General features: G+C 39.2%; 1 protein-coding gene across 2 annotated transcripts; it reads left to right on the top strand.

The window, feature by feature from the left end:
- The first annotated feature begins 1,754 nt into the window (after positions 1–1,754).
- Positions 1,755–14,356, top strand: CD164 (CD164 molecule). 2 transcript variants are annotated; one of them, XM_069598171.1, is made up of 6 exons: positions 1,755–2,885; positions 5,897–5,971; positions 7,119–7,190; positions 8,160–8,195; positions 10,934–10,990; positions 11,864–14,356. In XM_069598171.1, the coding sequence occupies exons 1-6, from the start codon at positions 2,696–2,698 to the stop codon at positions 12,028–12,030; spliced, it is 597 nt and encodes a 198-aa protein (XP_069454272.1). In that variant the 5' UTR covers positions 1,755–2,695; the 3' UTR covers positions 12,031–14,356. The 2 variants fall into 2 exon arrangements, with proteins under 2 accessions (XP_069454272.1, XP_069454273.1); XM_069598172.1 differs by lacking the exon at positions 8,160–8,195 and having other exon boundaries at positions 2,445–2,885.
- Positions 14,357–17,004: the final 2,648 nt, after the last annotated feature.

Raw genomic sequence — 17,004 nt, forward strand, 5'->3', positions numbered from 1 at the left:
TCTGCACTTATAACAAGTCTTCAAGGGCTATGAATGGTATAGGTTCATGAGCCACACTTTGAGTAGCAAGAGTAAAGCAGTGGTTTGCTTTACTAAGATGCAGAATGAAAACATCTGCAGAGCTTTTAAAACTCCTGATACCCAAACTTCATTGCGGACAAATTAAATCAGTACCCAGGCATCACTGCTTTTCAAAACTTGCTGGTGGTTCTTATGTGCAGCCAAGGTTGAGAACAACTGCTATAAAATGTAATGCTTCCGTATGAAACCCTGGAACAATTATCAAAGCAATATCCACAAAGTGGAGAGCATCTCTAGTATTTTATCACCAACCCTAATCACAGGGTTAACATTAAGAATCTGAATATACAGTTTTAGCTCACTATTAGTCTTTGACTTATTACAATCCTTCTCTAACTTTGTTGAAAGTTAGTTAAGCTTTAAAACATGTTAAAACTGTAACATGTTTTATGTTACATGTTATATGCATGTAAATCAATGAAGTTGGAACACTCCCTCACACCATACACAAAAATAAACTTAAAATGACTTAATGACAAGACACCATAAGACTCCTAGTAGAGAACATAGGCAAAACATTTTCTGACATAAACCGGAGCAATGTTTTCTTAGGTCAGTCTCCCAAGGCAACAGAAATAAAAGCAAAAATAAACAAATGGGACCTAATCAAACATATAAGCTTTCGCACAGCAAAGAGAGTCATAAACAAAACAAGAAGACAACCTATGAAATGGGAGAAAATATTTGCAAATGAAGCAACTAACAAGAGCTTAATTTCCAAAATATACGAACAGCTCACATAACTCAATAACAAAAAAAATAACTGCATCAAAAAATGGATAGAAAACCGAAATAGACATTTCCCCAAAGAAGACATACAGATGGACAACAGGCACCTGAAGAGATATTCAACAATGCTAACTGTTAGAGGAACATAAATCAAAACTACAATGAGGTATCACCTCATACTGGTCAGGATGACCATTATTAAAGTCTACAAATAACAAATGCTAGAAAGGGAAAAAAGAGAACTCTCCTACACTGTTGGTGGGACAGTAAACTGATACAGCCACTATGGAAATGGTATGGAGGCTCCTTAAAAAACTAAAAATTATAACTGTTAAGATTCAGCAATCTGCTGCTGCTGCTAAGTCGCGTGAGTCGTGTCCGACTCTGTGCGACCCCATAGACGGCAGCCCAACAGACTCCTCCGTCCCTGGGATTCTCCAGGCTAGAACACTGGAGTGGGTTGCCATTGCCTTCTCCCGAAGACGGATGAGACCTCACTTACTTGGCTGTATTCTGACTCTTCTTGCCATTGGTTGGATCAGTCAAAAAACGAGTTTTTTGTTTAAATCCAAGCAAATCTCCAACTAGCGTAGTTGATGGAACAAATGTTCATAGTCAGGAGGGTACTGATTGGATTTTAGGGTTGGGTTAGGAAAGACTTCAAGTTTAGATTTTTTTTAAGTGCATATGCAGTCTTTTTCGGGGTTTGCATAGCAAAGCAGATCTCAAAAAAGCAACTGACGTCCTATTATTTTAAAGGGTTAATGTTTGTAATTAAAATTATATGATAAATACAAATAGTTGAAAATAAGAGTTAAATACAGCTTTTATGACCGAACTTTAACCACTTGATGTAAGCACGACTGCACTTGTAAATATTTTTGTGAGACTGGACATCAGATGGCGCTCATCTCACTAAAAGGCTGAGCCGTGATAGGGATTTTGAAATACAGCCCTGAGGCTAAGCAACTGCGCCTTTCGGGCAAGTCTCGTGAGTCTCGGTGTTTTCACCTGTAAAGTGGGATTGGGAACAGAGCGGATGAATCTCCAACCCATACTGTCTTCGATTCTTCGACTACAAAGGGGGCACTGACTAGCTGTTTCTACCGCTGGCTGAAATCCCCAAGAGAAGTCAGGGTGGGAAAGAGCGACAGAAGCAGACGGTGTGCGGCACCGGCAGACTGCTTTCGGTGTTTCAGCCGCTCTCACTACGTGGGCGGCGGAGCACAAACTCCTTAAACGCGTGGGGTCTCCATCTCCCTGCGGTGTCCAAACACAAGGTTACTTTCAGCGAAATCGGCTTTCAAGGGGTAATGCGCGGGTCCTTCGAAGGATACCTAAGCTAGCATGCTGGGAACGCCGGACGACAGCAAAAACTTAACTCTTGCCTGGGGTTCTAAGCGAAATGCTCGAAAACAACTTCCGCCCAGCGCGAATCCGTCCGGGAAGGCGCCGCCCCGGAGGTCACATGGGGCCTAGCAAGTCTTTCTCGGGGACGTCGTCGCCACGTCATGTAGGTTGTTCCATCTGAGTCGAGGGGGGATCCTTCTCTATTGCAGGAACGAGAAAAGCCCGGCCGCGCCCTGTGTGGCAACCTGAGGGCAAAGAAAAGAGTTTCCTGTATCTGGCCAGTTGCTTCGATTGGCCAATACAGTCGCCTGAGAGAAAACCTTTCCTCGGTTTCCTCTCGGTTCCTCCATCCCCCTCCTCCCAGAGGAATCCACTTGGTATCGCCGGCGCCCCGCCTTCGCACGCCGCCCTCATGTGACGCCGGCGCGATCCCGCTGGGGGAGCGGAGTCTCGGAGGCGGCGCTGCAGTGGACGGAGCGACGGACGCAGCGCAGGGTGTCCCAGCTTTCGCTCTAGCGCCAGCGCGGAGGCCGCGATGTCTGGGCTCTCTCGCCCGCTGCTTTTGGCCGTCGGCTGCCTGGCCGCGCTCTGCGTGATCACAGCGGCCAGGAACACCACCGTGGCCCCGAACGTGACTACACCTTCGTCTCCACCGCCCACCACCGCGACAGTCCCGGTGTCACCGACGACTCTCACGCCGCCGCCGGTCACCACTCCAGCACCAGGTGGGCGCCGGCCCAACGGGCTTTCTGCGCTCGCCCGCCCGCCCGCCAGTCGGGCCGAGCCGCCCTCCCTGCGTGTGGTGCGCGGGGCCCGGGCGGGCCGCGGTCCGGCAACATGGCGGCCCGTCCGAGTCCGGCTGGGGCCGGGCCGAGGTGGCCGCGGTTGCGGAGTGCCCTGGTTGGAAGGGTTGGTGGAGCCTCGGGGGCGTAGGGTTGTTTGCGGACCCCACAGTGTTCCGCTCCGAGGTGTTGTTTAAAAGCGCCTCGTAATCCCCAGCCTCGCTTCAGGCTCTGAAGAGGGGACGTGGCTTCCTTCTGCGGTGGCGGCAGTGAGGTTGATTGTGGGGCGAGGCGACCTCCTCCAAAGTTGGCGATGAGACCCAACTCCCTGTCCCCGAGGTTAGTCGTTTGTGTCCACCCGGGCAACCCAGGTCGTCTTTTCGAAGGGAGGTTTTTCCCGAAGTTGGCGAAAGAAGGAAAGAGACGCTGGGAGACAGAAATACTCGCTGGTGTCTCAGTGCTGGGTCTGAAAAAACTAGTCACTTGGGACTTAATTACATAGATTTTGCAGGATATATCTGAAGTTTGAGCATTTAATTAATTAAAACTATACTCGGTGATGTGTGCAAAGGAGAAAAAGTACCTATTTGTGTACCCGGTGTTTCGCATATATCTCTTAGTATTCTAGGCTAAACTGGAAGATAAGTGGTGAAACCTAGGAGTTGGATGGAGATAAAATAATTCCACTAGAACCCTGTGTTTAGAGATTGTGAAGCTGACATTGGAACCCAGGTCTATCGATTTTTCAGAACCCGGTCGGGACCTTTTGTTAAGCTCTGACTCCATTTGGGGACTGGTTGAAACGTAAGCTGAGTCTTACGGCGGAAAAGGCAATGTCATGACGACACGCTCAACAGAGGGGGAGATAAATTTGAGTTAATAAAGTGAAGACCCTCCCTAGATATTTAAAACTTAAGAGTCCACTTTGATTGGTTATCCATGTTAATACTGGGTAAGGAGTAACATATTGACCTAAGAATTGCTGCAGTGTAAGAATTTTTCCAGGCCGATCTGTTTGAAAATATCTTCTCTAGTTTTTGTGTTTTATAGGGGTTTAAATAAAATATATAATGAAAGATTGTAAACATCTTTTAATGAGGAAAGTAAATTGCAGTACAATACTGGAGATTCTAACCTCACTATTTCCAAGATGATAGAGCAGAATTTGTTTTGTGCTCTTTTGGTGGTTTCCTCCTAGAATTTTTTTTTTTTTGGTAGGGTGTGTGTGTTTGAAGAGAGGTTTGGAGATAGGTTAATTGCATTTGTGTATTTTGAAATGAGTTTAAAGGAGATGATTAGTCTCATCTGTTAAGTGGTGGTTGGATAAACTGTAGTCTGAAAGGCAGCAGTTTAGTTCATTGTAAGTAACACACACTATGCTAACCAGCCATTCATGACAAGCACAAAAGATTTTAAACAGCTAGCGTTTTTCAGGTGTATACAAACCTCTGAACTTATTTCTACTTTGTGGCTCTCCTCCTACCCCCCAAAAAAGTACTGTATTTGTTCCAATTTCTGATAAATATTGAAATGCAGTTCCTCTTTGCAGAACTCTTTTTTAGGCAGGGGGAAAGCAAATGAGAATATTTTTGGAGGCACCTAGCTTCTAGGAAAATGTGTAGAGCCCAGACACTGAGTTGTATGTAGCTGCCTTCAGTATTCTGTCTCAGAGCTGTTTGGCTTAAATTATTGACAAAGACCATGCTAACTTGTTAAATTTTGTAAATGTAGTCCCCTCCAGGTGAAGTTGTCTCTTATCCTCTCATGGAAAACCCCGGAAAGCGTGGATCATTTGTGAGTTTTATGATCTCAGATTTTTCAGAATAGGCATCATCAGAGCTTGGGTTCAACCTATAATAAATCTTTATTACTATTAATTCCATTTCACATCTGATGTTTGGGGGCAGTGATTTCCCGGTGTGTAGTGTTGGCCTTCTAACAGCCTTTTTTCCAATATTTTTCTTTTTTAAAAATGCCTCAAGAAACTGAGCATCTGAAATGTTTGCTGTGCACAAAGGGGTTGTTTAGATAGGTACCATGAAGTGTTGAGTGTTAACACTAGCTTGTGCTTTGTTCCCCCTTTCTCTTGAGTTGCCTTTTGGTTTCATAAGTCTTTTATAATGATTGGAAAGAATTTTTTAGTAAACTATAGTTTGGTTTTTTATGTGTCTGGTTTAAAAACACATAAGATCTACCCTCTTAATAGGTTTTTTAAAGAATATATTTTTATTCTTTACTTTTGATTACGCTGGGTCGTCTTCGTTGCTAGGTGCCAGCTTTTTCTAGTTTCCTCCAGCGGGGGTGACCTCTCTTGGTGGGGTGCCTTCTCTTGTTTCAGAGACTCTTGGTGTGCCATTCTGATGCAGGGGCTTAGTTGCCCTGAGGCATGTGGGATCTTCCCTGATCAGGGATGGAACCAGTAACCCCAGCATTGCAAAGCGGATTCCAAACCACTGGACCAACAGGGATGCCCTCTTAATAGATTTTTAAGTGTACTGTACCATAAGAAACTATAAGCACAGATCTCCAGAAGTTTTCATCTTGTTTGAAACTTTGCACTCACTGAACAGCGAACATATTCCCCTCTCCCAGCCCCTGACAACCACCATTTTACTTTCTACTTCAGACTTTGACTATTTTAGATACTTCATGTAAGTAGAGTCATGCAGTGTTTGTCCTTCTGTGACCAGATAATTTTATTCATCATAATGTCCTCGAGGTTCATCCTCGTTTTAGTGTATAACAGGATTTCTTTCTTTGTATAATGGCTGAATAATACTCTATTGTGTAGCACATTTTTATCCATTCATCTGTGAATGAGTTATAAAGGTTTGCCATTTCTCTGAATAAGTCTGATACGTATGCAGTGCTTTCTGTTTAACAAAGATAAGTAGTACAGACTCAAAATGAGATACCGATTGATCGATTTTATATATTTTAACTCCCACCCCTAGATATCTGTGGAAGCCGAAACAGTTGTATTTCCTGTGTTGATGGTAATGCTACCTGCTTTTGGATAGAATGTAAAGGTAAGAATCTTTGGGTTTGCTTTAAATTTGAGAATGCTATATTATTTTGTTCTAACATTTTAAAAAATTGCTGCAAGGTGTTCTTGAACACTTGGAAATGTAAAACATTCAGGATGCTGGGCACTATTTGTTTTGCAAATCAAATAGTTTTCCTTTAAAATATCAGTTGCTTAATACTCCCCCTAAAATCTTTTATTGTCTCCCATGCTCCCCCCTTTAATTTCTTAGACTTGATAATCAAGGCTCAATAGCTTTAAAAGGAAGAGAAATTTTAGACCTTGTGGTTAGGTTAAATGTACACTGAAATTAGCCATGAAAGGAAATTATGGGATTTTCCCCTGAAAACTGTTGGCCCTGAAAAATGTTTGAACCATGTTTATCTTCTGCAAATGTAAGATGGTTGAATTTTTTTCTTATTGGTAAAATAATCTCTCAGGTTTCCTTTTTATGTAAAGAAAAATCCAAAGCTACATGGTATTAAACTTTGTTATTCTTCATTGAAAAATTTAAGAGTTCTGGAAATTATATCAGTATGTAAGAAAGTTTAAAAACCTCTTTTAAAAATAAGGAATTAGCCTAAGTTTGAATTGAATTAACTTTTTTGTTATATAGGGTCACTTTTCTTTAGGTCATAAAATGGAATTTAAGAGTGCGCCCCTCCCCTCTGAACATGTTGGGGAAAACTTTCTCTTACTCTTGCTATACATCTTCCCATCCAGGAAAGCAGTTTTAGAAAGTGTAGAAGACTAAAGCAGAGGTCTGGAACAGAGCTGCTGCTCTGGGGCACCTCCCATGTTTACTAAGCCTTTATTAGTTTCTAAGCACTTCTCCCTACTGACTCAACCCTCTAGTGAATTCTAGCAACCTTCGTTGTACCACAGTTCTGAGGTCTGTGTGTTTTGGACTTACCTGTTCAGTATATTCATGTGGATTTTAGAAAGTGTTCGGAGAGATCCTGTGTAGTACTTAAAACAATGGGGAAAAGATAATAGTGGAGTATTTGTGGACTTCTAGAGAGTTTGTACTTGAATTCTATTTTGGGGAGGAACTCTGGAGCATAGTAACAAAGTCAGAGATAACATAAGTGAGTAATTGATAATTCTTTTTTTTTTCCTCCATCCCACGCCTCCCTCACTCCCCATAACAGGTAAAAGCTACTGTTCAGATAATTCAACAGTTAGTGATTGCAAGGTGGTGAATACCACAGGATTCTGTTCTGGTGAGTGTTCACTTTGGTATCTGAGGAGATGAGGAAGATCATTGCCTCAGGAAACCTTATTTCAATATTTGGTTTGAAGCATTTCCATAATTCTATCTTGTAAGAAATTTGGATCTGAATAGCATAGTCATACTCACTGCACTGAAGCTTGGTTTAGTCGTTTGGTGGCGCCTGATGTGGAATGCTGTAAGCACAGACTGGCGCCGACTTGAACTTTCTAACCGAAACTTTCCTTAGTATGAGATCAGTGATACCCTACATAGAGTCCATAATATGGTTTAGGTGGTAAATGAAAGAACAGTTTTAGTATTTAATGTAATTTTATGATAATATTGCTTAGAAATAAGAGTATAAAATTTTAAAAGATGTTAAGGAAAAATTGAGTAAGTAATTCTATTCATATGGCCATCAAGGACACAAAACTCCAAATTAAAGTGGTTTAATTGATAAGATTAATTTGGCTCTCATGTAAAGGAAATCTGGGCTTGAGTGCAGCTAGCGGGCTAGAGTAGCATCTGCAGTCATTAGAGACCCAGGCTCTTTCTATGCTTTTACTGTGTCATTCCTCGGAAATGGCTTTGCCCTTACTGTCCAAGGTGAATGGTCATGTTCCAGCCATCAGAATAGTTTTTCTGCCAATAGGAAGAGGAAGGGAAAGTGAGAGACCTGTATCTACCTTACAGATGCTTTCTAGCAGTTATACATGGCTACCTAGCTGCAGGGGAGACTAAGAAATGTTTTTGCAGGGGAGGGTGTCACTAAAAATTGGTGCTGTTTCTAAAGAATGGAGGACCGGTATTGGGACAGAGCAACTGTCTGTCTCCTCCATAGGTGGTACTAAAATGAAAAAATTGTAAAAGTACTCAAATGACTGCAGGTTGGGAAACAGTGTTATAGATTATTATATTCTAGCAGCTTTGATTATGATATTTTAGACAGCTTTGACTTACATGTTTGTTTTTTAAATAGTGCCCACTACCACACCAACGCCAACCAATTCTACAGGTAATACAAGATAATTGACTCTTTTCCTCCTCCTTTGAGGGTTTTTTAAACTTTTGTTGATGAGTAACTTTAGTAATTAATACCTAAAAATCATTAGTTTAATTTTAAAGATGAGTAGACATATTTAGTCTTGGACTGCAATAATTACATTAATATGTACTGTTTGTGACAGAGACACATAACTATAGTGTTTCACATTCATTGAATCTGAACAGATTGGTTGTAGTTTTGTACATTGAGTCTGAAAACTATGTTTTGTGGATTTTGTGGAACTAAGGAAATACAGAAGCCTAAAGGAAATTAATTCTTGTCATCCATAGGTACACCAAAATGTCTTCAGTTCTCTCAGAACTAACTAAATATATTTATATATATAGATTCCTAATAAATACACTTATTAGGAAATTGGTTGATATGCCCATGCACGTTTGAATTGCTTTCTTACTGCACACGTAGTTGTGGGCACTTTACCCATCTCCTTTTAGTTGGATAGGTCATCTTTCATTCTCTGTGCAGTGAATATCTTACAGGAAAATACTTGGTGTCATCTCTGGTAGGATTGATTCAAACAGCATTCTGGGTCAAAGAATATGATAATCTTAAGGCTCTTAATACTGATTGCTTTCCAGAAACCGAAAAGTTTTTAAACCACACCTTCAACAGCATTCCCTGGTGGCTCAACTGGTAAAGAATCTGCCTGCAGTGCGGGAGACCTGGGTTCAAGCCCTGGGTTGAGAAGATCCCTGGAGAAGGGAACGGCTACCCACTCCAGTATTCTGGCCGGAATACTGTACAGTGTTCTGTACAGTCCATGGGGTTGCAAAGGAGTTGAACACAACTGAGTGACTCATTTCACTTCAACAGCATTAAATATTATCTCCTTGTATAAATTTTTACCAGTTTAATAGAGTGAATAAAAACGTCTACTCCAGGACAAGTACTAGGTTAGAAGATAGGGATATAGGAACAGAAGTAAGATAGTATTTTGTCTCTTGTAGGAACTATGAAAGGTCAGGAAGCACAGTGCGTTGTGGGATTTGTACGAAGGTGTGTGTGTTAAGTAATATGTGGTGACAACTTCCTGGAGATGTTGAGTAGACTTCAGGTAACTGAGTCTTGAAGTTACCTGGTAAAATAAGAGGGGAACTTTCCAAGTGGAGCAGGGCAGACAGCACATGTGAAGGAGAGGTGAAAGAGTGTAATAAAGTCAGGTAATTGCATTTGGAGTATCCAGTAACAAGATGAGAACAAGTTAAGCACGACAATCAGCAGGTCAAGAGCCAGACTGAGAAGTGCCGTTGTGTGCCTTGCTGGTATGTTTGAAGCGTGTAGATCATGATGAGATTTGCATTATAATATGGAAAGTGGCAAGATTGAACACAGATGGGGTATTCTGTTGTGGTAATTCTAGAGAACTATTTTTAAAAATGAGTGCAACTTCTACAAGTATCTAAAAATTAAACCTCATAGCTCTGTCTTCATTATGTAGTAGGCTTCTAGTGCTTCAGAGATTGAAACCAGTGCAAATTAAAAAATAATTTTTTTGCCATGTTCAGAGGGTGAATAGACACAAATGGCAAATTTGCGAATTTTTTCTCCCAGTGTTGTCAGACAAAATTAGTAATAGTATTTTAGTATTGTAAAGGATTTGATACATGTTTAATTTATAAAGTATATATTTTTTTGGTTTCACAGAAGGTACAAGCAAGGAAAACTTTGAATGGATTATGAGTCTTAAAATAACCATACCCTCTAATCTGGGAAATCTGTATAAGAATCCGTCCTATCAGAGAGGAGATCACATGTTTCCCTGTGAGATGTTCATAGCTTGGAGAAATGAAAGATGACCTAACTCTCCAACCAAGAGTGGGACCACAGTGCTTACAATGACAGAGAAAGGAGTACAAATAAGTGTGTGAACATATCATAGTGTTTACTAATGTTTATTGGTAGTATTGATACTGTCTGAAGTCTCTTTTAACATAGTGCTGTAGTTCCTAAAATGTATTTACATTCAAACTTATTCTTCCCTTGAGTGTGCATTTCTTTAGAGACACCAGCAGATGATTATTTGAACTCATGTGCTACAGTAGAGGAGAGCTTACCCTTGGGCTCTTAACATCATTTAGACGAGGGAAATTAGGGCCTTCGGGCACCTGTGGCTGTAAATAAAGTTTCCTGGAACACAGCCGTGTGGATTCATCTGCTTGTTGTCTTTGGCTGCTGGTATGTTACACGGTGCACAAAGCCAAGAATGTTTACTGTCTGCCTCGTTAAGTTTGCCAAACCCCTGAAATGGAGAAGCCAAATCTTGATAGCTACTTGAAGAAATACTGAATTGTATTTGTTTCTTACCATGACTTACTAAGTTAATGGGTTTTGTCTTAGAAGCAAGATTATTGAGAAAGAACCAAGAGTTCCCTCACCTAAATTCTTGCCCACCTGTGTGTCTTTTTGCAAACTGTATCCAGGTGTATATATAAATTTTTATATTTAACTGTGTACATAGATGCTAACATAGATACAACTTTATGATTGCTTAATGTTTTAGAATACACTTCAAAACTAATGTTCTGAATGTGCAGATATGTTAGTAAACCATTAACTGAGATTTGGCCTTTATTCTGTTAAAAAAAAAAACAACTGGAAGCATGTTGAAGTGGTAGTTACATTTTTAAAAGATAGATGCTAGATAATTGAGAAATTCAAGTTTTTAATACATTTCATTTGCATTCCAGCTAAAACCACAACTCTGCCTTCCACTACTACAACTTCCACCACAGCTACTACGTCAGGTAATTGTGGTTTTTAAAACTAACAGTGAGATAGGACGTGTGTGCAGTGTTAGCTTTTACTATTTGTTATCACTTTCCAGTTTTATTCTTAAATAGTTAGGAACTGAAATCATCTCTTGGAAGACCAAGGTGGTAGGCTGTTAAAGCAATAAGGATAGGTTTGCTGAGAGTCCTCTAATAACATTTTAAAATTGTAATCACATTTGGCGTGACATGTTAGAATTAAATAGTAATGGTTTTCCAAAACCCTTTTAGTACAATCTGTAGGTAAAATCTAATTTCTTATAACTTAAACATTAAATACTGGTTACTGTTGGAGATTGGTTGTGTGCTGTATTAGACTATGTCAATTTGAAGATAATATAGCCATCCTTTTTACTTCTAGGTAATACTGAAAATTTTGATTCTGTGAATTTTTTTGGCTTTATTAAGATTATTTTTGTAATTTGAAAACCTATAATCAAATTTTCATTTACCTTTTATAAATTTAGAAAAATGCAAAGTATGAATTTTAAACACAAATACTAATATTTACTCTAGCAATTAACTAAGATATGTAGTCTGAAGAAACTGCAGATTTTAACAGTGCTTAATATGTTCACAGTGCTTGCATAATGTGCCAAGAGAATAAATTTTCCTTTTCATATTTGAAATTATATTAGCACCATTGACCACTTGACGTTAGATAGAATGAAGAGTGGGATTGATAAATGGTTGTCTTCTTCAATTAGGAAGCTGTCGACATAAGAGGAAATACTTTATAGAAACACCTGACAGAAAGGCTCAGATGAGTCTTGAAATTATCATAGAGGATCATGAGACTTACTGAGTATCTTACTAAGTATTGTTATTTCTTTTATCTCATTTAACCAGGTACAGCTAATACCACTTTAACTCCAACTATACAACCTATGCGGAAGTCTACCTTTGATGCAGCCAGTTTCATCGGAGGAATTGTCCTTGTCTTGGGTGTGCAGGCTGTAATTTTCTTTCTCTATAAATTCTGCAAATCTAAAGAACGAAACTACCACACTCTGTAAAGAGACCCACTAAATTAACAAGGACTGGCGTGTAACTCACTGAAACCAAAATATTATCTTTCAAGATGTCCCACATGGAAGATGCTATTCTAGGATCTTTAATTTTTCAAAGGATGCATATAGGAGCACCACCCTTGAAGAAGAATCAGTTCAGTCACTTTGCTCAACGGGGCTATTTAAAGTACGCTGCATGAGTCCTTGTGGCTGTCTTTCATTTTACATGGCTGCCGCTGTGGGATTGTGTGCTCTCTGCTTGACATGCCAAGTGTGACTGTAAGTGATGGAAAACATTGTCCTGCGCAGACAACCTCATGACTCTTTTGGCAATTTAAATGTAGTTGTTTTAAGCCTAAAAGCTGCATTATTTTCATCCTAACTCAGGATGTAGTTTAGTGACCAGAATTGAGAAGAATGTGCCAAATGAGCATCAATCAGGTGGATTTTTGGCTCGTTTCAAAAGTAGAATAAATTTATAAATTTAGTATCCTTAGAGAAAATTTTGTGCTTGATACCAGTTGTTTTTTTCTACATTAGAAAAAAGATGCCACACAGGGAATTACATTCCAGATTTAAAGAAATGAGAGGGTACAAAACATGAAAAGTATAGCAGGTTATTGTTCATACTTGTAAAGCACCTTATATCATTGAGAAAATAAAGAACAGTGCCTTAAAAGACAGACTGAAAGGTAGACTGTAACTTAAAAAAATGTTGGTGATTTGTTCTTTTACGTTAATGAAGGGAAAAGTTGGTCTGAGGATGTAACTGTTGATGTGAGCAGTAGTAAACCTGCTTTTAGATACCATACTGTTAGTATTTAATTGAAAACTTACCTACTTTATTTCAAGCCTGAATAACTTAAATGATGTTCTGCAGAGTCAAAAGCCTTCATCTATTGGACCTACCACCATTTTTCTTACGGCTGTTAAAAAGTATGAAGTTGATTTAATTATGTTTTCCTTTGTACTTCAAAAAAGTATCCTAACACTGTTGTACCTTAAAAAGATTTCCACCGAGCTTTTTTGAAAAGTAACTTCTATAAGGCAAGGAAGAAATAAATTATTTTAGAATCAGTTACTAACTCTTTAAATGAGACAGTCATTTTAAGTTTTGAAATAGCAAATGTGAGCAGTATAATTTCAGAAAAAATTTAGTTGATCAGATGACTAAATTTTTATTGATAATCCCTGGATAAACAGATTGAACTTTTTGTTTCTCCTCTCCCAGCCTTTCTTCTTAGTTTCGATTCCTGTTGTAGGAAAAGCATGCGTACTTTCATTTTTTAGTTTCCTCATGAAGCACTAGTTTTTTTCAGGTTGAGGGATATTTCTTCCCTGCCTTTGACACATTGGATTAGTTTCAGGGGCTTAAATCAGTTTAAAATGAACTTTTGCTTTTCTAGGTCATTAAGATGTTTTGTTTTAGTTTCTTTAGCCAATAGGGGCCGATTTTAGTACTGGTTTTCAATATTTTATAGTACAAGACAAGTTGCTTTGGTCCATTTCATAAGCCAGAATTCCTTATATTTAGATAATTAAAGGTTCTTAAAATGAAGATTTACTGTTTCTTTGTTACTTGCTGGTACAGCTAAAGTTTGTTTTACTTGCACATTTGTACATATACCTAATGTTTTCAAGTGCCTTAATTGTTTAAAATCTCTGGCTTCAAAGGTTTTTGGGAAAAGGTAGGCTTACCTCACATTTTTGTGTTTCCCTCAGTAGTAATATTCTAGGTACCTCACAAAAATTTTTATTATGGTGCCATGGCTGTTAGCTTTTAGTGATTGCTTTAAGATATAAAATTCAGTTGAAAATACACAGAATTTCCATTCTCCCAAAAGGGTAAAAATTAGCTACAGTGGTGTAATTGTCATTTACTTAGATATGAATACCTTGCCACACATTAATGTTAACGCTATAGCTATCTCTGTGAACATGTAGCTGATGAAGCCTCTCATCCTCTGTAGGTTTGAATACTGCTCTAACAGAGTCATAATGTGGAATCAGATTTTACAAGAAGAGCTCTTACAGCGAACTCACAGCCTTTTCCCCTCTTGAGCAGTTTAGTATCTTGAGCCATTAATGATTTGGGTTTGTTTTTTTTTTTAATCCAGAAGGTACATAGAAACATTTTCAGATTTTTCACCTGATTTGTTCATGCAGATTGTAGTTCTATTAAAATCCCGTATCTTACCTTAACAGATAATTGTTGCACAGGCAGACACTGCTGTATTTAGAAATTTCTGTTTCAGTTCATTAAAAATTGCAAAACCAATCTGTATCATGTACCAAACCAATCTAAAATAAATCTACATGTTTATTGGGTTAATCTGCTCTTTTTTTTTAATTAACTGGAGTGTGTGTTTATATTTTGACTATGAAATTTAATGCTAGTGAGTTTACCTTAGTCTTGTTGAGAATGGCTTGTCTACTCAGTGTTTCATTGCTCCTCAAGACCAGCAGATAATAGCTAAGGGATGTCTTTATCAGTGGTGAACAGAGCCTTAGAAAGGATAGTTGGAGGGAGGACTTGTTTGCCTTGCTATTCACAAAAGAAGTTGATCTTCCTCAAATAGAAATCATCTACTTATGTGCTAGTTTACCAAGTATTTATGAGACTACCATCTGCTGTTAGATATCTGAAAGCTTGTTTGTGACTTTCTGCCTTATTCAGATTGCATGTAAAGTAAAATTGGGTTTCTGTTCAGAGTCTTTAGTATAAATATTTAGTACCAAGCCACATGGTGGTATGTGAAATCTGATTCTGTAGGCCCGTGTTTTGGGCGAAATTACGTTCTATATGAAATTGCAGAACTTGGACTAAAGAAGAGGGAATAAACACTCTTCTACCAGCCTTAAAGCCCAGAAGAGTGGATTGAAGACTCCTAGAACATTGCTAAAGACAAACTGTTATTTTGATGGGCATGGTGTTCACAGTAGGTGGGGTGTTTTGTTTTTTGTTAATGTTTTAGTGATTAGAGTCCTGTGTATTTACCCATGTAGTTACTATGCCTGTGCTCTTCCTTAATTTGTGTAGGTAACATGTTGCTGCTGGTATTCACCTTCTGCCTAAAGGATGTCTTTTAACCTTCAACATTTCTACTTTTGTTGGTACAGATACTGGTTATGGCTTCTTACAGTTTTTGTGTGCTTTCATTTTTGAATGATTTCATTGGATAGAGTTCTAGGTTGACATTTTTACTTTTAGCCCTTTAATGATGTTGATCCAGCATCTCACATGCATTGTGTCCTATGAGAAATCTCATCTTTATCTTTTGTTCCTCAGTACATGTCTTTTTTCCTTCTTGCTTTTATAAGATTTTTCTCCTTATCACTTGTTTCGAGCATTTTGATTGTAATGTGCTATGCTGTAGTCTGTCTGGTCAAAGCTATGGTTTTTCTAGTAGTCATGTATGGATGTGAGAGTTGGACCATAAAGCTGAGGGCTGAAGAATTGATACTTTCGAACTGTGGTGTTGGAGAAGACTCTTGAGAGTCCTTTGGACTGCAAGATCAAACCAGTCCATCCTGAAGGAAATCAGTCCTGAATATTCATTGGGAGGACTGATGCTGAAGCTGAAACTCCAATACTCTGGCCACCTGAAGGGAAGAACTGACTCATTGGAAAAGACCCTGATGCTGGGAAAGGTTGAAATCAGGAGGAGAAGGGGCTGACAGAAGATGAGATGGTTGGATGACATCACCTACCCCATGGATGAATTTGAGCAAGCTCCAGGAGTTGGTGATGAACAGGGAAGCCTGGCATGCTGCAGTCCATGGGGCTGCAATGAGTCGGACATGACCGAGCTGAACTGAACTGATGCTATTTTGTTTCTTGTGGTTGACGTTTGTTGAGCGTCTTGGATTTGTGGTTTTTCATCAGATTTGGAAAACTCAGCTATTATTTTTTCAGATATCTTTTTCTGTCCTTCCCATTCTCTGTGTTGGGGACTTTAGTTCCACAGAGGCTGTTAGAAGGTGACCTAAAATTTACCCGTGCACTGTTTTAGTTTTTAAAAAAATCTTTTTCTACTTCATGTCAGATTATTACTATCTTTAAATTCACTAATACTTCTACTATGTTTAATCTATTGTTAATCTTGCCTGGAGTCTTTTCACTTCAGATGTCTTCATTTTTAAAGTTCAGTTTGGGTGTTTTTCATATTTCCACATATTCCAGCTTTACATTTTGAACATGTAACAGTTTTTAACATCTGGGTCAGTTTCTCTTGATTTTTTTCTCACTATAAGTCGTAACTTTCCTGTTTCTTTGTATGCTTGGTACTTTCTTATTGCATACCAGATGTAAATTTTAACTTGTTGGGTGCTGGTTATTTTTGTTCTGGGACATAGTTAAATTCCATGATAGCAGTTGGCTCCTTTCAGATCTTGCTTTTTAAGCTTTGTTAAGAGAGCAGAACATTTGTTCTAGGATTAATTGTTCCCCAGTTCTGCACGGGCTAATTATCTACCCAGTGCTCCCTGGATTAAGAGGCTTTCTGGTCTGGGTTGGTGGAAACAGCCTCTATTCCTAGCCTTGTGTGCATTCCAAGTACTGTCTCCTCTAAACCTTTCCTCAGCCTTGGATGGTTTCCTCGTGTACGTGTCCTGACCGATACATTGTTGAATACCTGAGGGTTACCTTCTGCAGGTCCCTGGAGGTCTCCTTTGTGCAGTTCTCCCCTCCCTGGTCCTCTGCCCTGGGAACTATCTGGTTTCATCTCCCTTAACTCTCAGCTCCATCTCCTCAACTCAGGGAAGCCCACCGACTTCTGCCTAGGTGTTGCCTTCCTGCATCATGGCTTAGAAATTCAAGGCAGTAAGCTGGGTTGGTGGTTTCCTTTTTTTCAAGGATCACTGTTCTCTGGCTGAAGTCCAGTGTGTTGAAAACCACTGTTTAATGTGTTTTGCCTAGTTTTTCATTTGTTTCGGGGTATATCCAGTCTCTTATATCATCTTGGCCAGAAGTAAAAGTTC

This window comes from Ovis canadensis, chromosome 8, assembly GCF_042477335.2.
Source record: "Ovis canadensis isolate MfBH-ARS-UI-01 breed Bighorn chromosome 8, ARS-UI_OviCan_v2, whole genome shotgun sequence".
NCBI classification, from domain to species: domain Eukaryota; kingdom Metazoa; phylum Chordata; class Mammalia; order Artiodactyla; family Bovidae; genus Ovis; species Ovis canadensis.

Coding starts and splice junctions, on each gene's coding strand:
- CD164 (XM_069598171.1), top strand. CDS start 2,696: ATGTCTGGGCTCTCTCGCCCGCTGCTTTTGGCCGTCGGCTGCCTGGCC. Junction 5,972..7,118: donor CTTTTGGATAGAATGTAAAG/GTAAGAATCTTT, acceptor TCCCCATAACAG/GTAAAAGCTACTGTTCAGAT. Junction 7,191..8,159: donor TACCACAGGATTCTGTTCTG/GTGAGTGTTCAC, acceptor TTTTTTAAATAG/TGCCCACTACCACACCAACG.